At 39.5% G+C, this 24,698-nt stretch overlaps 1 protein-coding gene across 1 annotated transcript in view; it reads left to right on the top strand.

Annotated features, from left to right (window-relative positions):
* Positions 1-24,698, top strand: part of csmd1b (CUB and Sushi multiple domains 1b) — a 228,740-nt gene that overhangs the window by 136,741 nt on the left and 67,301 nt on the right. The window contains exons 35-42 of the mRNA XM_084718622.1: positions 243-359; positions 1,033-1,242; positions 4,430-4,618; positions 5,495-5,672; positions 13,835-13,980; positions 17,853-17,933; positions 20,466-20,579; positions 24,285-24,401. Of these exons, the coding sequence (XP_084574748.1) occupies positions 243-359; positions 1,033-1,242; positions 4,430-4,618; positions 5,495-5,672; positions 13,835-13,980; positions 17,853-17,933; positions 20,466-20,579; positions 24,285-24,401 (1,152 nt within the window). The remainder of the gene's footprint in view (positions 1-242; positions 360-1,032; positions 1,243-4,429; positions 4,619-5,494; positions 5,673-13,834; positions 13,981-17,852; positions 17,934-20,465; positions 20,580-24,284; positions 24,402-24,698) is intronic.

Below are 24,698 nucleotides of genomic sequence, written 5' to 3'. Positions count from 1 at the left end.
GGTGTACCTAATAAAGATGCCACTGAGTGTACATATCGATACAAAAAATCCCCCTGTTCCCCCAAAAGGATCTCAGAGCCCTTTGGTTGCTGCTTGCAGCTGTATTTTCTAACATTTTTGGCTTTTTGCTGCGGTGTAACCTTCTCTCTGTTGGAGCAGAGAGGATAAAGGGATGATCTCTACTGTACATTGCTCATGTGTTGCTTGTTTTAACAATGTGTTTTCTGTGCTTGTGTTGTCAGCTCGTTGCGGCGGGGTGTTGTCTGAGATGAGTGGTGTCATCCTTAGTCCAGGTTTCCCTGGCAACTACCCAGGCAACCTGGACTGCACCTGGCAAATCACCCTGCCAACTGGATATGGTAAGTATTATGGGATGGAGGAGCATTCCTAAAAAGACTGTGTCATTTTCTGTACATCTGTTGATGTAGTTGGGGGACACAGTGAATCTACAGCAGTAACACGTGGTTTTTTGAAGGCTTCACCACATGTTTAATTGGAGGCTGACACATGGTGTGTGCTGTTTAATCACTACAGTAACTGATGGTTCAAATAAGACACAGTTTCTATCTTTTTGTATGCATGGCATGCATGTCAATGTATATAATTATACATATATTTATGTATTGATTTTATCTTCAGAAATGATAATAGTATACTCAAAAGACAACAAAAGTAGACTCAAGACACCTTTATTTATATTATTTCAGAAAACAAATCTGCAGTTCTATCTTTGGTGCAAGTTGTCAAAATCTAAAAATAACAATACACCAGAACCAACTAAAGATGATAATAAAAATACACATCAAAGTGTGAAGTACTGTTAACATATTGCACTTGGCGTCTATGCAAGCAATATGTTTATGTTGTGTGCACACGCTGAAACCAGTGTAAAATCTCAGTCATTATTCTCAGATCCATAAAATTCAGCCCACCTCTATGACTTGAAATGAAAGATCCTTTGGCTGTAAAAAAAAAAATCAGATATATAGTAATATTGTATACAGTCTTATGTGTTCTGTGTTTGTATTCTAGGAGCCCATATTCAGTTCCAAAACTTCTCGTCTGAAGACAACCATGACTTCCTCGAGGTCAGGGCTGGACCACAGCACAGCTCTGCTCTCATTGGACAGTTCACTGGCTCGCAGATACCACCGACTTTGCTGAGCACTACTCACCTTACAATCATCCACTTCTACAGTGACCACTCGGAGAACAGGCCGGGGTTCAAGCTGAACTATCAGGGTGAGCTCATATGTGATTTTAGACCAATTAAGATTTGTTTTTATGGTGATGACTACAGACATAAAAGGCCACAAACCCTGAGGTGTTACTGCAGGCGCTTCCAGTTGAAAGCTGCCCCCCTCAAGGGTCGCTGAGGGAACAGACCTGTATTCAAATTGAGCCTACTGTTTAGTTTATCCAGATTTGAAGGGAACACAAGATGGTTATTTGAATGCTTTAGAAAAAAAAAGAAATGGTCTCTTGAAATGTTCTGAATAAATTAATATCCAAACCTAGTTGCCAAATTACAAAGCTTTCCCAACTCCAAGAAATGAAGGCTAGGATGAAAAAAACGTATTGCTATGAGGTTTTGAGCTTTGATCCGTGGATGAGTCATGCTAAAGACTTAAAAAACCTTATGGCTTTCCTCTCATCATTAAAAGAGATGGATTGTTAGTAAGCCCCTGTGAGAGACTGGCATCTTGTCCAGCAGGCTTTACTTGTAGCCCTAAGTGCTTCACTTCAAAGACACAAGAGATGCACTGTGGGCCTATATGCCAGCAGAACTAGAACAAGGCTCACTAACTTACACATAAGCTAACCCACATTCACATGCACGTAATAATTCTTCGTCTTTTCTTCCCATTTGCAATGGCCAAGTTCCCTTACACTGCAGTCCTTGTCACTGTTAACTTCCACTGTTGGAATGTGGATGGTGTAGATGTTGTGTCCTCATGTACAGTTGCCCCACATGCTTTTTTTTCCCAAGTTACAACAAAGATCTTCAGTAGCAGGATAGAATACACGCAATGTCTCATGATGCTACCTTACCTTGTGTTGAATGAACACAACTGGTTGCCTGCGTGAATGCTTTCACTCCTGCCCCACACAATGATGCAAGCTCAGGCTCTGCATTCAAGACCTAAGAGATGATGTGTGCACAATTGACAAAACCTCAGTGGGATAAGTGCCAGGACCAAAAATGCAGTGTGAAAACAATAGAAAAGTACCCGCACACTGAAGTTTCGATCCAAACGTTGCTAAACAAAAGCTTAAGGGAGCTCCGACTCCAGTTTAAGTGCTTGACACTCTGACACTGCACCTTGTTGGTTGTAGTTTCACAGCTGCAGGTACCACTACCACATGGGCAGCTTAAAGCCTGTATTTTCAACATTCTCTCGAGTTTTGTCAATATTTGTTTAACTGTTAGGATCTGAAAATCCCACAGGAGCTTAGGCCTGATGTTCTTAGCATCCTTTTTTGAAATTCCCATCTGGACTGTCTAACACATACCTGGCAGCAGTACAGGTGGTCCTGTACACATCCTGTGCCTTGATTGTGTACCATGTAGTGTTGTCACAATAATATTTTGACTTTGATACCGACACCAAGTTTAGTATCATGATACTTGATACCGAAACAACACTTGAGACTGATTTGATGAAGAATACCTAATAGATCAGAATCAGGCTGTCTCCAAGGGACAATAACCCTGGACGTAAAGCATGCTGTTGCAAAATCATGAGACCTACAGAGTTTACAAAATGCATTTACAATGAAATCTTAAGTATTTCATTTTAATGTTATGTATTAAAGACCTGCCCTGCACAATTCCCATGTATGACTCAATGAATAGTTTTCTACAAACCAACAGGTCATTTTAAAAGACACCAGTACAAGACCCCAAAATAACTTCTGCCTAATACAATGTTGCAGGTGGCAATGTTTTACTTGTGTGTTTAAAGTGCAAATTGAAAAGTTCAACTTAAGCAAAATTTTTAAAAAAATTGCGCATATCAGAGGGATTTTTCAATATTGTGTGTGGCGGACCGGGTGGAGCAGTGGGACGGTCTAGTCGAAGATTCTAGAGGAAGAAACACCCACCTTAATGAATGAAGAAGAGAAACTGGAGGGAAACAGAAAGAACTGGAGTCTCTTGAGGTCACAGTTCAGTCAGAGGCTGAATTCAACACAAACACATACCCTTGGGTGCTGCTCAGGGCACAAAAGTGCTTCACTTTCTGTGTAGACGCACCGAAAAATACCTAAATTTCTGTGTACCCTGCAACACTAGTTGTATGCAGTTCCCTCCTTTATCTTAGATCCTGCTATTACCAGCATAGACTGTCTCTGAGATCAATTTGCACAATCACACCTCGGGTGCTGTCTAGTGCTGCAGACCCTGTTTGTATTGACCTGGCACTGAGTGCTGTTCTTCTCTCTCGCCTTTTCTACCAACTAGTTTTCCAGAGTCAGCCACCTCTGCCCTCTGTTAATAGCACGTCTAATGCAGGGCCTTGGCTTACGACATTCATGCAGAGTGAGATGTGCCCTAAATAGACCTGTGATACTGATATTTCCTCAAGCAAGTGCTGGCATGCCATGCATACATGTGCCAGATAACTGTGTAGGAGATTAGAACTATTGATGTCGCTGCACTTACTGCAGGGAGCCTCTGTGGGTCATAGATTTTTTATGCTGCTTGAGGTCCATTAGCTGTAGAAGGGAAAAAAATGTTCAATACAATGAATCACAGCTGTCATTTTCTAGTTACAGACTCGGGAGGCAACCATTTAAGGCTACTGTGTAAGACGTAACAGTAGAATAGAGAGGAACAAATATACAGCTACATCATATTTATTAGTCTAAGTAAGAGCAACTTATTTTATTTTCCTGGCACCTAAAAATGAGGTAAATCTGAAATAACATTTGAGTAGTTGTCACAGATGTCAAGCGGACTAGCAGGAATTTGAACCCATGCTGGCTGAGCAGATACAATTCAAATGATTTAATAACGAAAAGTCAATATATAAAAAGGCTTACAGAATTGTTGGGCAGAAACAGGTTGAAATCAGATAAGCAGTCCAATAAGCAAGCAATTCACGGGTAAGAGATTTTAAGTTCAGCAAAATCAGCCAAGGTAAAAACACAATGTCCAACACTGTGTGAAACACAGGGGTAAGAGCTGGAACGCTTGACAAACTGACAGAGACAAACTGGCATAGAAACAAAGAAACATAAGGACTAAATACACAAAGAACTAATTAACTAGTGAAAACCAGGTGACGTACAGGACAGGAAGGAAAGAACAAAGTAAGTCAAATCAACCAACACGTATGAGAAGATTGTTTTAAAATAAAAACAAAATGACCAAACAAAAACCCAAGACCATAACAGTACTTCCACACTCTCATTTTTCACTCTTTAGCCTATCAACTTCAGAACTGCCAGGACCCATTTCCTTTCCCCAATGGTGACATCATCAACAGTGACTACAGCGCTGGCCAATCGATAACTTTTCAGTGCTACCCTGGTTACGTTTTGATCGGACACCCAGTGCTAACGTGCCTGCACGGGACCAACCGGAAGTGGAACCACCCATTTCCACGTTGTGAGGGTAAGAACAATCAGAATGTTTTTTTCACTGGCCATATTATGCCCATTTTCATGCTTATACTTTTATTTTGGGTTTCTTCGACCGTAGGTTTACCTGTTCAAAAAAATACATTGTTTCCCTCATTTTTCTACATCTGTTGTTCTATTTGCTACATTCTCTATATTGTCTGAAACGCTTTGAAATATTTTATGACCAACTAACAGAACAAAGGCTGGATTGCAAACGTGGCATTTCAGGCAGGAGTGTTTTCTGTAGGAGGAACTCCCTTTGGCATGGACCATGGTCTTTGTGATTTTGCAGACCTTTCAAATGGACAAAATACTATATAAGACATTAAAGGAAAAGGAAACCCAGGAAGCATAGTGTAGCCACTTTAATGTCTGCTGATTGATGTTAAAAGATCACTCATCGCTCAATTTCTCATATTAACCAGTTTATGATTTGTCTTTGTGTTTCTACAAATGCGTTATTATCAATTTTGCTCTAGAAGATCCCCATCACTCACATACCAATTGTAATTTAAAATCTAGGCCTTTACAGAATGTTGTTTTCTTAATTGAATTTTAGTAAATTTAATCTCATCTTTCATTGGTATCACAAGCCAGTGTGAGCAGTTAAGTAGAAAGTAAATATTCCTGTGTCACTCGGATCATTTACTCCATACATCAGTAGCACAATCATTGCTCTTATTAATACCACTACTACTGCAGCTGCTCCTACTTCTACTACTGCACATAATGATGATAATTGTATTCCTCACTGTCTGCAGTTCAACAGTTGTTCTTGTCCTCTTCGCCTGATCCTCGCAGGCCTGCTGTGTTAGAAAAAAAGTGACAAATTTGCAAATAGATAATCTTCTAACTCTGCTTTTTACAGCTCCTTGTGGCTATAATGTCACGGCTGAAAACGGGACCATCTATTCACCTCAGTACCCCAATGAATACCCTAACTCCCAAGACTGTAGCTGGCTCATCACTGTTCCCCATGGACATGGAGTTTATATCAACTTTACCTTATTACAGACAGAGCCTGTCACTGATTACATCGCTGTCTGGTAAGTCTGGGTGCACTCAAACTTGAACGTACTTGCACACACACACACACACACACACACACACACACACACACACACACACACACACATACACACAAGAAGCGCATAAGCTTCTTTTCAATGTTGCCCTTTATCCTGGGATTGATTGCATCACTGACGGGTAAGTTTTGAATGTACTTATTGCCTATCTCCTCTTTGCACACTAATAAGAAGATGGTGAAGTTGTATAAACTTTTACCTCTATTTTGCTATTCATTTCTTTCTGTCTCTCTCACATACATACACTCTTGTCTCACGCAGACTTTTTGGGATATATTTTATTGGTGATAACCTTAACCCTGCACAAATATAGTCTTGGCTGTTCAAAGGTATATATCAATATGTGTCAATTGTTTGTGACTTTATCATACAGGGAGATACATACAAAGCCATATGTATGTGACATGGTTATTACATAGGGATCACAGCTGCATTGGCTCCTAATACATGTATACATGCTCTGTGCTATGCAGACTCTCCTGCAGTAATAATAGGATTCAGTGTGAAGGTAAGAGTGTAATATAGGGAGTGTGATAGTAATGCATTTACAATGGGAACACTGACCAGTTCAATCTTAGTCAGCACCATGGCCACACACAGACCCGGAGAAGACTCAGGAACTCTAGCAGTAATGATGAGATTCAGTGGGGAGTGGGGAAATGTAATGAAAGGAGCGGTGGTGCTGGGTTCACAAATCCAACGGGGACTCAGCTGGATCTGACAAGCTTGGGTCAATCCAAGAGAAATTTCTCACTTAATAGATTGAGTCACCACCATGTTTGCGGTCAAAAAATAATACTGGGCTGTGAATTTATTAGGAAGTAAATTAATATCAAGTAGGATTTGGAGGGCTCTGTCATTATTTGGTGTTGGTTTGGTTTGGGGAAGAAATATTTGGTGTGTGGGTGTGGTCAGTCTTTCATTTTCCAGGCTCGGGAGTCAAGCTCTAGGGAGTGAGCAGTTGAAATGCCAGCACTGGGAAAGTAATACATTCACAGTTGGTGACTACTCGCTTTCAATCTCGCCAGCCACCAGAGCCATGGATATAGCTCCGGAGAGGCTGGGCATGGAGTTATTTTGCAGTTGCAAATTGATTTTGGTGATTCATGTGTTTTTGGCACATTCCATGTGGAACAGAATTATAAAATCAGATTCATAGATTATCGACTACCAAAGGACATCTGTAATGTGAGATCAGTGCATGCATGATGGACTGTTGCACTGCTCGATCCAGCTATATCTCAAACACATGAATATATCTGAAAGTGACTGGGGGCTGACACTGAAGAGAGGAGTGCTTTTCTCCGACCCAGTGGGATACCATCTACCTTCCAGGGCCTTAGACAGATTTAGAGTGGATGATCCAAAGGTCTACTCCCTCCATATTACAGCCATGTAAATACAAGAGTACTGAAACCAACACTCACAAGACAGTCTCTAAACGCTTTGCTCAGTAGAGACTGAGGACAGCTTTCGTCTGGGTGGGGTGGAAAAGCCTGCACTGCAGAACCGTCTGGTAACAGATTTTGGCTGTGGCATTTTCATCTGTACCGGCCCCGTCCAAACCTTTAGACCTGCCTTAAGGTGCTTTTCAGCCATCTTGCTGCGTATTCTCTGCGGAGTGAAGCGCCGAGCCGTGACTGGTGTAAATTATGGGTTAGTGTTCAGTTCATTTTTAATCCTCCTGGATAAGTGTCATACCAAAAAGTGATTGCCACATATGTCAATATCAGCTTTTATCAAACACTCATAATTTGCTAATACACATCACTTTATGTCCATGGTAAAAAAACAAAAGTAGACCCATGTCTTTGTGAAACTTAAATGTTAACCTCTGTTAACTTAACTGAATAACATTAATCACAATTGTGGCTAAAGAAGTGTTCCCAGTTTATAGCATCAGCTCACTAGTGGACCAGCCCATCTGACATTTGCCATAATTGCCAGTCCGAGCCTGGTGACATGCAAAAGTCATGTACCTACTTCTGAGGGGAATTGGGGGGGGGTGTTGTTTCTGGTTAGGTGTGTCCTTGAAAAAACGTGATGTAGATTTTTTAGCAACTGTTCTCAAAGCCAGTCAAGCAACTATTTTGCATTTAGACATCTCCAGACAGTCAGTGGGCAGCAAGATCTCTGAAAACCACATCAGTACACTGGATCTAAATCATTAAAGATGCAGCCTTTATATTTTATTTGACTATGCAGTTTATCTTATATGTTTAAAATAATAACTCATTTTAATATTATAGATTTTACTGACATTGATAACTGCAAACATTCTGCGGTAAAATATTTCTTGTTTTACTCCAGACAGCTGCACTGTCAGTGATGATGTGAGCACAGGGGGAAACATCCATTATTGCCTTTGCAGTGGTTGTCAGTCAGATCAAAGGTCATTGCATCAGTAATTCTGACCACCTTTCTTTTTTGACGGGGATGCATTCACGGCTCAATCGTGCTTGAGCAGATTTCATATTCTTTCTCATATCATTGTGGTTTAGGAGAATTTCTTTTGTCTTTTGTTGTAAGGGGATGTTTTTTTGGAGTGAGGGAATGATATTTGGTGAGTGCTTTAGTGTGAGTCTTTTGGTCCTTTCCACTCACCCTGTTAGAAAGGAATGTGCTTTTCATGTGGATGGTTGGGGCAGTGTGAGAGGTACAATGATTTACAATGAATTAATGGCCTACATTTAAACTATGAACACAGGCTTTCTGAAAAGGCCTCCTGAAACCTTTTAATAATGGAGTTTGTATTTGGAATGCAGTTAATTATGTGCATCAGCGGCGAACTGTTAATAAAACAGAATAACTGACATTATCTCATTGTACTCATAAAAGGCTTAAGATTGGGGCCACTGCATTTGTCATCATTTGGACATTCGGCTGTTTGGATTTTTGAATTCAATTGGACAGAGAATGTAGAGAGACACAGTATGCCCTGTGTGAGCAGCAAGGTTAATAAGAAATTGATTGGGAGCATAATTTCAATTAAATTTGGAACTCACAATGGTTAACTTCAGGAGTTTGAGCCCAAAATGAGTCATACTGGATTTGTGGTCCAAAGCAAGTCTATTATTAATGACGTTTACAGAGGAAAGCTATCATTCAAGATTTCACATAGTTACTGTATATATAAAAGCTGTTTTGTGTGTACATCAAATACCGACATAAAGAGGCTGAGAACTGAATTTGTGCAATACCATCAGTAACAGCTGACTCTTACAATCACTAGTCAAATTTAGACAAGACAGAGAGATAGCATTTTACCATCTAAGAGCCTACATTCACACATTGCCGATCATTCATTGTACCACTGCTGTCAGTTGTTACGCTGATGTCCTCCTTCACCAGCCTCCTCTCATTCTTGTTTCTCATCAGTCAAACTTGTGAGGGACGTCTTTTGCCTCGTGCATCACTATGTTCTGTATAATCCATATCTCAGTGATGTGAGTCTGCTGGTTTCTGCCCTGTACACCCCTGGGATTTATGTGACGGCAGGCTGCATCCAGATGTCAGGGACTGAAGCCAAACTGTCTCTGTGGTCTGCCACCAGTTGTGTTTGGCTTATTGCCTAATATCACTGAACCATTTCTAACAGTGGGCTGTGGATCTAAGACCAGAGTAACAGTAGTTCATGATTCTGTGTACTCACTCACATCTGACAAAATCAAATACAGTATTTTTTTGTATAACACTGGGTCTCATGCAAGAACCACTCATACTAATAGATTTGTTAATAAGTGATTTTACAAATGATTAAAGGGAAATTACCACATTCAACAGTTTTTTTGTATTTTGAATTTTCTCTTAGGTACAAACACAATTTACAAGTGGTCCACACCTGCCGTGTGAGTCATGTACAGTCTGCTGTCTTTGCGATATATCAAAGTTTTTCACTAATGGATTGTATGTTTCATTTCTTTGAAGCAACTTTGAGTTTGAAAATAAATTACACCTTATAATTATGTTGACATTGCCTGTCAATGTCATACTTAAATTAATTTAAATTGGCTGTTACCATTACGGTCAGGCCTATTGGTTGTATCTTAACATGCGGGTTTATGCAAGTCGCTGTTGCAGTGCAGGACAGTGTAACATCACCTCTTATGGCAGGTGGTTTTTCATCCATCTTTGTAATGGAGACTTTCCCTTGACCCCTTCCTGCTGTTGCAGTCATTGATTATCTAGCTGTGGTGAGATGTTTTCTTTTCTTTTATTTTTTCATGTTGATGTCAGTAACAGTACAACTCTCAGGTGACATAGCATTAACAGCACTGGTCGTTATTTTTTCCCATTTCTTGGCTTTAGCGGGTCCCTTAATTTCACTGCTCAAACTGTTAAAGTGATAGACTTTCTTTTGTGGATATCTGAAAGCAGGACTTTTCTCCAAGATCTCATAAAATTCTTCTTTTAACTCTTTGATGGATTCTTCAGGAATCAGGGTTTTCCCTGCCTCTTTAAGGTGGGCCACCTTTTTATTAATGGCTGCCACTTTTTTTAAAAATAGCAACTGAAATGCAGAGGTTTTTATTTTTTACACCAATTTCTTTGTTCTGACATTCCTACTGACATTAGTGACAGTTATGACTGAAAAATTATACTAAATTGGTCTCATGTAGCAAACCTATTTTGATTTATGATGTGTAATTAATTTATTTCCCTTAAATATTTGAAAATGAAATAATTTGATTGTTTCTCAACAGCTTGTGAGCAATACTAGGTATTATTAGACCTACTACTGTGGACAAATAAATTAGGGACTTTTTTAAATTTGATTTTAGTGCTTCACCTAGTTTATATTATTATTTCTTATTAAAATATAGCATTTTTTGACCACCTCTTGGTACCTGTTCACTGTCACATTAGAAAGTTATTTTCCTTCATCATTTTTTTCCTCTGGTTTATCAAAAAAATTGAGACATGGGAGTAAGATGTGCACAGAAAGATTGCAAAAGAGTGTTTTACAGAGTCCTGTGTTAAATAATTATTTGTTATTTGTCACATCCATCTGTCACATCAATCTTCATCTGTCAAATCATGATTTTTTCACTAAAGTAAACTGTGTAGATTGTGCATGTCACACATGTTCTTCAGCCTTTGCCATCTTTGTCTCAAAAACATCCAGAGAAAACCCCGTGAATGAACACTTAATGACATATGGGCTGGACATGCAGCTTTACATGGTATTATTGGGGTGTTAATTAAGCCAGTTTTCAACTCTCAGGAACGTGTGCTGAAATACAAATGTGGATCATTTACACAGTTATCTGAAGTCAGGAGCATTTGCTGAATCTGACATGTCACGCTGGCACAAGAAAAGTAGGAGAAAGTTAAGATGAGAATATGAACATGTTCTTGCATGAGGCCCAGTATTAAACAACGCTGAATGTATTTTGTGCACTGTAGGTGCTATTATATAATATTCTATCTATCCTAGTGCTGGACATCAAGCTCTGAAAAGTTCAGCACTTAACTCTAATACAGCCTTACAGAATAGTAAGAGATAAAATTGAAGATACATCACAGTATTTTGATAAATAAAGTCCCAGAAATGTCTGCTGTAATATCAGAGTGTCAATGCACTGTCTCTTCTAACTCTTTATGTGATCATTTTTCATCTCAAGCATGAAAACATAAGTTTACTTTTAAGAGGTTTTGCAGTGGATCCACTGTTCTCTCCAGTGTTATGGCAAAAGTGACCTGCTTTAACCGCACAGGGAAGGAAAACAAATGTTTGGTGTTGAATCAAGTGAGCCTCTGTTAATGTACCAGCAGAGTACATAAATAGACAGCGATTGCAGGTGCAAGTCCAATCAAATCAAACATATTTTTAATCTTCATTTCCCAAGATGAGGCTCATTTATAATGTTTGGGAGAATATCTCATTCACTCCTCCTGACCATGTTGTTTCAGCAGGTGTTGAGATTTACCACCCCTATGACCTAAAGGTACTGACATTATTAAATGGTTTTCACTGGTGCACATTCTTAGTTTATTAAGGGAAAGGTCACAAACCAGGTCTATGAGTTAAGTCCAAGTTTTCTCCATGCTGTTGAAGAGTTTCTACACTTTTCCAAAATACTTTTAAATTTTAAATACTGCCCCCAGATACATGTTTTTTTATTTAGTGTAAATAGAGCCACAAAATTCTTTCTCAGTTTTAATTTAAATGACCCAAATAGCACATTTTGATTCTCCAAATGAGCTCCAACACCTTCAGAAGACCTTGACTTATTGAGGAGCCAAGAGATCCCAGGCACTCTTCATGAATTAAATTTTTAAAACCCTTGTTTAATCCAATGGCATGTTCATTAAAAACCTAAAACTGAACATTTAGTAACTTTAGAAAATGTAACCTTTCAACAACATTCAATATTTAATGAGTGAAGTTAAGCCTTTAATCCACGGGCTTTGTTCAATGAACTTGTTTGAAATTGGTGGAAAAAAAGCAAAGCAAATGGGGGGGGAAAAGCTAAAATGTTTTTGCTACCCTTTCAAACGAACAAGCATGTGGACTTAGCAGATATGTGTTTTATTTTATTAACAAAGGCTGCTTTTGGTTTCTCTCCCCTCCTGTAATTAAATCCAGTCAGTGAAAGAAAATCCACAACCAGCATTTCATCAGAGGTGCATACTGATTCAGAACGCTGACCTCCTTTTAGACCAGTGGCAAACACATGTACTAGCACATTGTTGTTGTCCGACGCCAGTCAGCAGTTTGTTTATTCAGTACGATTTTAGTAAGCAAATCACACCTGAATGTAGCCATTTAAGTTTTTCATCACTTATATGGATTTCCATTATAAAGAATCTACAGAGGGAGTTTTGGAGATAATTTTTAATTTGTAATAAAATGTATTTTAGCCTGGGGGATTTTTGCAAGAAGATCAATGAGAAAAAATCTATATATTTTTACACCGAATGTAGGAGAAGACAAAAACTGATGCAAGCAAAACTAATGGAAGTTAAGTCAGGCAGATACAGTGCAGGCTCCTTTTGTTTGTTTTATGTAATTTTAATTCACTATAAATCATAATATTGCAACTTTATTAAATGGAATTGTCAACTACTCCAAGTCCAATGTGAAATCATTATTCAGAGCACCAGTTGGTTTTATTTTTATTTTATTATTTAAGTTATTTGCACAGATAATGCACATTGATCATTGTTAATGTGCCAGTGTTAGCCAAAAGGGTAATTTTCAACTGTTGTCCCTCGTCTGATGTTAAATTAGCCATAACAAAAACAAATAAAACACAACTTATAAGGTTAGAGCCACAGGGGGCAAAACATCAACAATTTAACAGTTCAATGTTGCCATATGCACCTTGTTTAATAAATCACTTTTTATTCTTCAGTAGCTAATTAGTTCAATCTCTAATGCAAAAAAATATGTTACTGAGGGTCACGCTGCTTAACTCGATCAATAGCATCTTGCCTATCTAGTATAAAAAATGTTAATACTTAAATGTTAGTACCTAAGTAAATATTAAAAACTATATACCATAAATACTATAGTCTGTGGCAGCGTGTGATGAAAACAATCATGAACTTTTTTATGATTTTGCCATGCAGACCTAAAATATTCCAATCTTCTTATAGAATGTAAAGGATATATAATATAAAGAAATGTCAAAAAGAAATTATAATTCTTATAACTTTTCCTAAATTATAATCATAATTGATATTCTTGAATTATATTGTAATATACAGTATTAATACCACACTACAAGTATTTATATATTTTTTTTACCTGTGAAGTTTTATTTTTTACATTCTTTCTTTCTTTATTCTTTCTATATTTACAGGAAAGGGTGCAGAGGACTGACAGCCTCCACACATGAGGCAAACGCTCCACCAGCTGAACTAAACAGCCGCCCCACATTCTTTATTTTTAATGCTTATTGTGTATAGTTATTTTGATATAACTGTACTTAAGAATTTTAACAAATCCTCTAGTACAGCATCCCATCCCATTTCCCTGCTCATACTGAAAATATGAGTATGTGACACATAAATTTGAATATTGAAACTTGTTAGTTTAAATGTGGAGTTATCTTTATAGATCCTGCTTCTAGTTTAATCAAGAGTTGTCTTTGTTGTCTCCTTGTCTCTTTTGTTAGGGACGGCCCAGATACGTCTAGTCCTCAGCTGGGAGTCTTCAGTGGCAACACGGCATTAGAGTCGGCCTACAGTACCAGCCTGAAGGTCCTGATCCGCTTTCACTCTGACTTTTCAACTGGAGGATTCTTCATTCTCAACTTCCATGGTACAGATACACACATAAACACACACACAAACTTTCACCTGAAGTATTTTTCTTGTATGGTTTTTGTTTTTATGAGTAGCATAAAGATCTGTAAATCAAATTAACCTTGTAAACAATTATAATCAGGCTACATGCAAAAGAAGACAATGCACATAAAAAAAAAACGTACTTGCCAACAGTTGGTTCAAACTAAGGTTCCGACTGTCCCTGGACAAATAACAAGTTATACTTGATGATAATGGGGTGGCCAGTCAGATTTCAGTGGTGGCCCTCCCACCCCAACCCCCAAGAAACGCCCCTGTATAGTGGTACCTTCAAATGTACATGAGCAGTAGAAACACACACATATGAACAACCAGGTGTAGGGACAGATATACCACTTTTCAATGCCAAAACTTACTTAAGACATACTACAACTTAATGCACAGAACTTGTTTTTGTATTAATATTTCCATATGTCATATGTGTTTGTGAATGCCCAACTATTTTTCTTAAAGAAAAATACATCATTATTTAGAACTTGATATAGTCTTAGTATGAGTGTGTGTAGTGCCTTTCAGTATCTACTTCAGGTATCAGCTCCATAACCAGTGAATAGTTATTATCACTGAGAGGCCTTTCTACAGTGGAAAAAAAAGAGATGCTAGAGTGTGTCCTTTTCTTCTTTCACTCTTTTCTGTTACTATCTCCATTACTCTGCTACAGTTCACTATTTTTAAGAATAAACAAGTTCATATCTCTGAATAGGTCCATCTCAGGGTCTCTCAGAAAAATTTTCTAAGGAATCACTGGTAGTTTGTGCACCCTGAAGTGTAGCTTTTGTTAATGGGGCTCTAAAGTTTTGTTGCAATGATACAGCCCCTGTGACAACTACACCCTGTTACCCAGTGTATACAAACAAACCTCAAACAGCTGTCTGCAACTCTGTTTTTAAGGATATGATGCTTTTAAAAAAAAAAAAAATTGCTACCTGACGTTATCTTCATTTAACATCCAAATATAGTTTTGTTTATGAAACTAGTGAATCATCATTTGAAAAGAAGGCATATCATCTACATTTTAAACACCTGTTTCACATTATAGTAGCTGTAGAAAACCATATTTCTCCCTCAGTATGCAGGTTGAGAAATAGTGGTTTAAAATGGAATTAATAATTATGCTCTTGATAATCATGGCATATGTTTGTTATTCAGGTTACTGAGAAATATTTCTTGGTAGTGTGAATTCACTTCCAAAGTTGTTCTGAAGTTCTTGTAGTTTGACACTATTGTTTGCTTGTGAATTAAATAATCTAGCATGTCTTTGAACCCACAAGGCCACCCTGAAAGACTCAGCACCATATGTGAGAGTTTCTCCTCTTTTTTCCCTTCAGTTTTTATTGAAACTATTGTTACTATTTTATTCTGTATTTTCTTTGCTTCCAGGGAAATACATACTCTCATGTCTTCTACATTTTCAGCTGTCTGACTAGCGATTGTGTGCAGGTGAATTGGGCTGGCTAGAGACCAGACACATGTTCCATCCATCCATCCATCCATCTATCCATCCATCCATCCATCCATCCATCCATCCATCCATCCATCCATCCATCCGTCTTCAACTGCTTATCCAAAATCAGGTCACAGGGGTAACAGTTCCAGTAGGAGACCCTAGACATCCCGTTCCCCGGCTACATTAGCCAGCTCTGACTGGGGGCTCCCGAGGCATTCCCAGGCCAGGGCAGAGATATAATCCCTTCACCTAGTCCTCAGTCTGCCTCGTGGCCTCCTGCCAGCTGGACATGCCTGGAACACCTCCATAGGGAGGCAACGAGGTGGCATTCTTACAAGATGCCCGAACCACCTCAACTGGCTCCTTTCTATGCGAAGGAGCAGTGGCTCTACTCCGAGTTCCTCACAGATGACTGAGCTTCTCACCCTATTCCTAAGGGAGATGCCAGCCACCCTCCTGAGAAAACCCATTTCGGCTGCTTGTATCCGCGATCTCGTTCTTTTGGACATGACCCACCTTTCATGACCATAGGTGAGAGTAGGAACAAAGATTGACTGGTAGATCGAGAGCTTCGCCTTCTGGCTAAGCTCTCTTTTCATCACAACAAACGCAATACCACTCCTGTTGCTTCGGCCCATCTCACGCTCCATTGTCCCCTCACTCAAGAACAAGACCCCGAGATACTGGAACTCCCTCACTTGGGGTAAGGACTCATTCCCTACTCGGAGTAGACATCAGAACCACATCATCTGCAAAAAGCAGCTTTGCAATCCTCAGGCCACTGAGCTTCACAGGGTTGCCGCCCCTCGAGGCACCTACGACCTTGAGACCATAGCTCTCCGTCGCAGCCTCAGCAATGGACGTTTTGAACATCGACCACTGTGGTTCAGTGTCCCCAACCTCCACAGGGATGCTAGAGAAGCTCCACTGGAGGTGGGAATGGAACGTCTCCCAGACAGAGGCCTCGTCCACACGTTCCCAGCTCACCCGCACTACACGTTTGGGCTTGCCAGGTCTGTCCAGTGGCTTCCCCTGCCACCTGACTCAACTCACCACCAGATGGTGATAGGCTGACAGCTCAGCCTCAGATCAGATGATACGATAACAAAATTGATCAATGACCTTCAGCCTAGGGTGCTCTGGTACTATGTACACTTATGAGCATCGTTACGCTTGAACATGGTGTTCATTTAGGACAGTCCATGACTAGCACAGAAGTCCAATAACAGGACCAAGGAGGCCGTTCCTCCCAATCACACCCCTCCAAGTGTCTCCATCATTGCCCATGTGTGTGTAGAAGTCTCCCAGTAGGACTACCGAGTCCCCTACCGGAACCCCATGCAGGACTCCATTCAGAGTCTCTAAGAAGGCCGAATTCTCCGAACTGCTGTTCAACAGTCAGACCCCAGCGGTTCCTCCCGCAGATGGTGGGCCCACGAGATGGAGAAGCGTAACTTTTTTGGCCTGTGCCTGGCTGGGCTCTGTGGTGTGCCCGGCCATCAGGCGCTCAATGTTGGGCCCCCCTTCCAGGCCTGGCTCCAGATGGAGGCCCCAGGCTTCCTCGAGGCAGGGTCACTGCACTCCTTCCTCACTTTTCCATGGGGTCTTTGGACCATCCTAGCCTGGACCCTTGCCTGAGACCAATTTGCCATGGGAGATCCTACCAGGAGCACTAGGCTCCAGACAATACAGCTCCCAGGTTCATAGGGACATGCAAACCTCTCCGCCAGGATAAGGTGATGGTCCCCCAGAGAGGCAGACACATGCTACTGTGGGTTTATAATGTATTGTTCATATTAGATAATAATAGGATGTCAATGTACAGTAAGCACAAGGTCATCTAGATTTAGTATACAAAAGACGTGCACACTTAACATTTAAAGCTCTAGTTCAGGTTCGGTGAACAGTGGCCAACCTTTACAGCTGAGACATTTTGAGGCACAAAGTAGCCTCATGTCAGAGTCATATCTCCTGTGACACCCTGATACAAGCATGGCTGCCCCAAAAGAGCTGCCTGGATATTGTAACTAATAAAGATCACACATTACATCCACTGTCCTATTCTCCACATGGATGCTCTTTCCAAAGAGGCAACTGCACTGCTTCTTTTTAATGATGTCAATAAACTCCTTCACATCAATAGAATGAAGAACAGTGAAGCAACATCTGTTTTCTGGTTCATATTTCTTTGGTTCGTGCATATTGATTTAATTACCAAAAGATTATAAAAGATCCTATTCTGTTCTTTTCTTACAATCAAACTCTCATAAATCCAACCCTATTATGACAAACAGAAAAACATATCAATGCAGTAGACTTCATTGTGTTCTTTTCAACTGAAATCTAAGGCTCCTTGTTAAATTTTTTGCACCTCTCTGCAGCCTACCGTCTGAAGAAATGTTCTCCTCCGCCTGCTGTAGAGAATGCAGAGGTGATCTATGAAGATGAAGACTTCCAGATAGGTAATAATCCAGATAAATAATGTGACCCTTTGATACAGTGAAACATTGGCTGATGATAAAGAAACTGAAAGCACTTCCAAATAATGACCAGTAACCCTAATAGAAACACCTACAAGAAAGTTATACTGATACCCAGACAGCTGAACCTGCATGAGAAATGTGGCTAATTTAGTATTTTTTCATTTACTTTGTTTTTTTGTTTGTTTTTTTTTGTTTTTTTTTTCAAAAAGCAAGCATTTTCAGCCTTTGCTAGTTTGGTGCATCTTAAAATCAAAACAACTTTTACCTGATAGGAGCAACAAACCTGATCAGGCTCGTAGGTGGTCATTATTTCTGCTGATTGTAAGTTGCTCCACTAATGGGCCACATTTATCTAAATATCGTGACTAACATTCATCTATCATTGTTCTTTTTGTTTTGCTTTATTACTGAAGCTGGGCTCAGTCTGCCAATCTGTGTGCGTGTGTATGTGAGTCTGTGACACACAGAAAGAACACAAGACAAATAGATTCACAAAAGAAAATTATGTTTTCAAAAAATATTTTAGCATTCTTGTTTGAGTTTTTTGTATAATCACCCTAGCAACACAAAGAGTATTATTAGTTGATTATAAATGATGAGATAGCATCCATTCTGTCAACTTTGGCAACCAAAAATATGATGGCTGATAAATACTCAGGCAACTTTTTCTGACTGTAGCGGTTCCCAAGCTGTCAAACTACCATGGGCAGATGAATCTGATAGATCGCAAAAAAGATAAGAGAGCCAGAGTAAATCTTTTTTTCTCTCTGTGATTTATGTCACATTTCTCCATGAAATATTGGAAATTTTTACTCCTCCTGGCCTTAACCAACAGTTTAAGAAGAGCACTCTTTGTGGAAGTTTTGTGTCAGATGCATCTCTTTGCAACCAGTAGCGAGTACAGGGGTAAACAGCTGGTTCCATCAATGGAGAGAATATAAGCCTTCCAGCATCTCTAAAATTGTCTTAATCATTATTCACAGTAAATGCACTATCTCCTGAGCTAGCAAGATAGTCTCCAATACATTTAAATACCAGTTTTATATATAGGTTTTATTGACAAGTGTGCAAATTAATTTCATAATAAGGACCGAGCTTCTCAAATGCTCAGTGAATAACACTTTTGCATAAACTAACTGCTTATATAACCTAAAAGTCTTGTTTTCCATTCATATTGTGTGAAATATAACACCAAATATGTTCTCCCAAGCTTTTGAAAAACATCCATTTTGGGAAAAATAATCACTTGTCAAGTTCTCCATTTTCCCCTCAGCTCTGTGTGATGTGATTTGCTCAAAGAATCTTACTCTTAGGTTTGGTGACCTTTTAGATCAGGAGCTGTAATGTTGAAAAAAGCAGACATTTCATAAAAGCCCACCAAGATCAATTTACCCTGCCAGGGCCATGCAAAGCCCAGATGCTTCTGGCAAAACATATAATCATTTCTCTGCAAGAAAACTTGAAATGTCAGTGTTTTATGAATTCAGAAAATATTTTTGACTGATTAATTGATTTTGAGATTTTGTTCATTTGGATTCTTTAAAGAAACATTAATAGTGTATTAGTTAAATTCCAGGGTAATGAAAGACCTCAATTTAATATTGAAAAAATGGTCTAACAGGACACAGGCAAATATAACAGTGATTCAGAGGGCAATAGTACTACTCAAGAGAGTTGATTTACAAAGATGAGGCTCAATTATTGCCACTTGCACTACCCCACAGCAGCACCAGGCCTGCACCTGTTCACAGCAAGAGTGAAGCCATTTACTCTGACAGCGTAAAGACCAAAGGGATCTACATTACTTCGGGATAATCATACATAGAAATATCACAAGCCCTCAGAACATTGGAGTGCATGTATTGCAATTTTACATTCATAAAACCTGGCAGAACAGAGTACCTCAGAGACATCACTAGCTTTGTTGTCGGTCAGTCTAATAGCCAATTATACAATCTTTGAACAAGCTCAAGGAAAGGTTGAACGTTCTTGTTTGTTCTGTTCACCATTTTAAAACTCTGTGCACCATGCTGTGAGCTGCATGCCAGGGTATGCCTCCTGGGCAAATTTTGAAGCGTGCATTACGTCTCCCTGACAGGTGGTAGATATCCACCTCTTTTAAGATGGCAAGCCTGTCAAAACTTTGCCTCTCAAAATGGAGCAAAAAAAAAACTGACGTCTTAATTTTTTTTTTAGCTTTCTGCTTACAAAATAAACATTTTTCAAGTCAAGGTTTTTGTAGTAATTGTTTCCTCTGTCTGTACTAGCTCTAAAGAGATCCCTACTACTATAAATCAAATGTAATAGATGGGGCCAAAATCCACTTTGTGTCTTCATTCTAGGCAACAGTGTACTCCAAAGTTCAGGAAAAGGCCATTTTAGGAGATTTTTCTAATATCACAGTCTACAGTCTTTGAGTATGAGTATTAACACGGACTTAACCATCTGAAAATCCTGTTAATGTATAATCTGTGGTGAATTAATAGATCTTTTATAATTTGCCTGTGTTAGGTGATATTGTGAAGTACCGCTGTTTACCTGGATACACATTGGTCGGAAAGGCGGAGCTTATGTGTAAACTCAATTCCCATTTGCTTTTTGAGGCCCCGCCCCCAACATGTCAAGGTAAGACGACACTCGGTCTGACTCCTGAACCCTTTACACAATGTACTGTCTGCTGTATGTGACTGTCTGTCTGAAAATCAGATGGTGATGATTTATTGAAATGCTTTGAATCTGTAGGTAAATTAAGTTGTATTGTTTAAATCTTTTCCCCAAATAATTCTGAATTAATTCATCCTCACCACTAAGCTTCTCAACACTATACCTCAACATTTCTCTGAGCAGTGAGCATTTTTGTTTTCCTTAGCACAGTTTCTATAAAAAGCCTGTTGTGTTAAACTGAATTCATAGTATGCATTCTTGTGTTTCATTTGTTTATACCAACATTGTAGATGACCTGTTAATGTGAGAATGCTGTACTTTGCTCACATGTGAAAAGCTGTCAAAACACATTTTCATTAAAATAGTATCACAGAGAGTTACAAGAGCATATTCATTAGGGAACATTGGGGAACTCACAAGAGAAAGACTGACAAAAGAAAAGTCTTGCTAAAAATAAAAAAGGATAAGATATCCTGACATTTAATTAGACTCTAATTCTCAAACTAGCAGATTAATACACTTTCGCTAGAACAGGTTGAGGTGTCTTGTCAGGTCCTCCTTGCCTGGTAAAGACCCACATCTTTGCATGCTCACAATTTTGTTGCCAAAGTTCTCATGGCAACAGGAAATATTATACAGCTGTCTACAGAGGCTGAATTGTTCTCTATATCAGTAGTAAGCTGATAAAGCTGTAAAATTGGTAGAGTTGTTCAGTCGGTAGAGCGTGCATCCCATGTAGTGCCCACAGACTTGTACTACAAAGCTATGCTGTTGTAACTCATTCAGCACATGTCTTGGCATTGTCTTGCTGAAATAAGAAGGGACATCTCTGAAAAAGACCACATCTGTTGCTCCAAAACCTGTATGTGCCTTTCAGCATTCATGATGCCTTCACGGATCTGACAGTTAGCCATGCCATAGGCACTAACAAACCCCCATACCATCACAGATGCCGGCTTTTGAAGTCGGCACTGGTAAACATCTGGATAGTCCTTTTCCTCTTTAGCCTGGATGTCACGGCGTCCATGATTTCCAAAAACAATTTGAAACGTGGACTGCAAATCATTGCATTCTGTTTTACGTTTTAAACAGTGTCCCAAGTTGGTGTTGTTTATCTCTCTATAAACTTTTTAACAAAATCACATAAAAATGATAGTATGTGATTTTATTAGATTTATTATGGTTATTTACTTATGCAAAACATGATCCTAAAACAATTTCCCAAACATCAGCTGAAGTTACATTCAGCAGCCTTGAACACCCTTCATGCTAATGTGTGCATAAATTGGCCAGTAAGATTCTTGTGTCTGTTTAATGATAATACTCATACTGTATTAATCCTACTACTACTATACACAGATGAACCAAATATTTCAAGAATCAAAATAAAATCCATTACATAGAAACAATACAGTGCTCCAACAAATGTACCATTAATTGCTGAGCAAACATGTGTTCTTACTAAAACCCACCATTTCCAGTGGGTTGTCACTGGCCATTTTTGGAAATGTTAGCAAATCATTAAGTATCACAGTGGACCTTTTTCACAGCCGACAGTTTGACTTGTCATAGCGGGAAAAGCACAGGTGAAACGAATTTCTTTATCAATGGCCCAGTTCCATCAAGTCTCTCATTAAGCCATGACAGTGAGCCTTCACACACAATACTAGGACCAATGTTATCAATTACACCTGTGCTTTTCCTGCATCGACAAGCCAAAATGTCATCTGTGAGAAAACTCCATTAGGAAGCTTGAGAAAAGTTAATACAGTACATCAAAAGACATTTTAGACGTTGAAAACTATTCCAGACATTAAAAAAATGTCTTGTTTTTGCCAGGCTGAATCAAAGCCTCTTGTTTAATGATAAATTAAACAACCAAAAAGCATTGAAAAGATTTTCAGCCCATTTTCACACAGTTTTTTTATGGTCCAACAGTCCAAGTGTTGTGTGTTAAAGTTGAAAATGTTAGATAGAATTAATGGAAACCTGTTGCACTCATCGTGTCATTTCGTCCTATAGTTCAAACGTTGCTGATAGACTTGCACCGATTTCAACTTTCTTAGCCGATTCCGATTTCCGATTTTTGGGGGGGGGGGGGTCTGACCTACCGATTCCGATTTTGGCCGGTTCCGATTTTCAGTCTTTCTAAGAACTGTAATTGACAGCATTCACAAACATTTTTGCAACTTTTCTTGTAAATATGTTCATAATAAGACACTGACTATTAAATATTCATTTAATACTTTCTCCAAAATCATCCAGATTACAACCAGGCCTAATCATAATTTTATATTAAGATTATGAATTGGGTGAACGTGATCTCGCGGGATTTCGTGGGACGCGATTTCACGTGATCTTTTGTGGAAGCGGATGTAAACAAACCGGAGACTAACGCGGTGCAACAGTTTGAAGTAAAACTTTGCCGTGAGAAAAACAAACACAGAAGTTAAACGAGTCTGGATGACAAAATGTCTGAGGAGACGCATCAACACAGGTTGTTTATTCTTCAGCCAGAACAGGAGGTGAGATTTTAACTGTCCTTCTGTGAACAGCAGTCTGCTGCTAGCTTGCTAGCATTAGCCTGAAGTGCGAGAGAGTTTACGGCTGTTTTGCGACATTGTCAGCTGCTCTGTCTCGTTGTAGACTGTCTGTCTTTTCTTTATCCTGTTCTTGGAATCTGTCTCTGACACCATCTTCAAGCAGACATGTGTCTGAGTGTGTAGCTGTTATCAGCGCTGTGTTGACGTCACGGTCAGTTTGTCTGCTGCGCGCATGACGTGACCATCGTGCAGAACGTGTGTGACAATGATGGGCACAGAACCGGATTTGTAACGCTGACCGGCCGGTCACCGGTCAGGGCCGGTCACGTGAAAACCGGCCCGATTCCGAGCATTGCCGATTAATCGGTGCAAGTCTAGTTGCTGAATATATTTAGTCGCTAGTGTAGCAGCTTATTGTGGCAGGTATATGACTTGTAAGACTAGAGGCCTCGAGAAGGAGGGACTTTTCATGTAGCAGCATTACAACATGAACTTTGGGAAGTGCTGGTAGCAGCTCCTTCTATGAGACAACTGATTTCAATATCTCTTTTGAGAAAATTATTATTTTTTTCTGCTATACCTGAGTGTTGAAGTGATGCTCAGCCTTCACCATCATGTGGGATGAACAGAGTGTCCTTTCCATTATAAAGCAAGAGAAAAAGAAGCCAGCGCTCTTATAAGAGGACATGCAACGAAAGTGCTCCCCCACACACCTTAGATTTCAGCTTCTTTTGTCTGAAATCCTGTTGCCTACCAGTCATCACATACAAAGATATGGGAGAGGCTTCCAGTTTCTTGCCTTGTGCTCGAGGCTATTAAATGAGTGCATTGTAACGGCAGAGAACATGGGCATGTGGCCGTCAGGTTCCAAACAATGCTGTGTAAACCCCAATACCACCCCTACAAATCTGGCCAAAGCAGCTGCCAATGCAAGCAAGTTGTATAAAATATAGATTTCCCCAAGTGTGTGTTTTAAAAAGTACAAGTACTGGAAGTTTGCAGATGAACTAGAAGGGGGGGGGGGGGGAGGACAGAAATTAGGAAGGAAATGTACAAAAGAAAACTCAGAAGACTTCTCACAGTTTTGTTCAATCTGACTTGTTTTTGTCTATTACCTCTCCAGCCCAGTGCCCAGCCAATGAGGAACGGTCTTTGTCATCAGGGGTGATACTAAGCCCCGGGTTTCCTAGCAACTACCCCAACAGCCAGACATGCTCCTGGTTGCTAAACATGGTTCCAGGTACAATGTGTGTCTGTGTCAGGGGGGTCCATCCAGTATATATAGGGTGATGTGTGAGGGGAATGAAATAATCATGTGTGTACATTTATGTTTGTGGAAAGTGTATGTATGTGTGCATGTTTTATAGAGTGGGATACTGTCTACTGCAGGGATACTCAGCTTGCCTTGCTCAGGGCCACTTTTGCAAAATGACAGGAAATCAGTGGCCAGTCAATAAATAAACATTAATATTTATCAGATAAAACAAATATGCATTAAATGACTTATTAACTGAACATAATAACTAAATTAACTCGG

The sequence above is a fragment of the Lutjanus erythropterus genome, chromosome 1, assembly GCF_056507025.1.
Source record: "Lutjanus erythropterus isolate fLutEry1 chromosome 1, fLutEry1.hap2, whole genome shotgun sequence".
Lineage (NCBI taxonomy): Eukaryota > Metazoa > Chordata > Actinopteri > Lutjaniformes > Lutjanidae > Lutjanus > Lutjanus erythropterus.
This window is presented reverse-complemented; position numbering and strand designations above follow the sequence as displayed.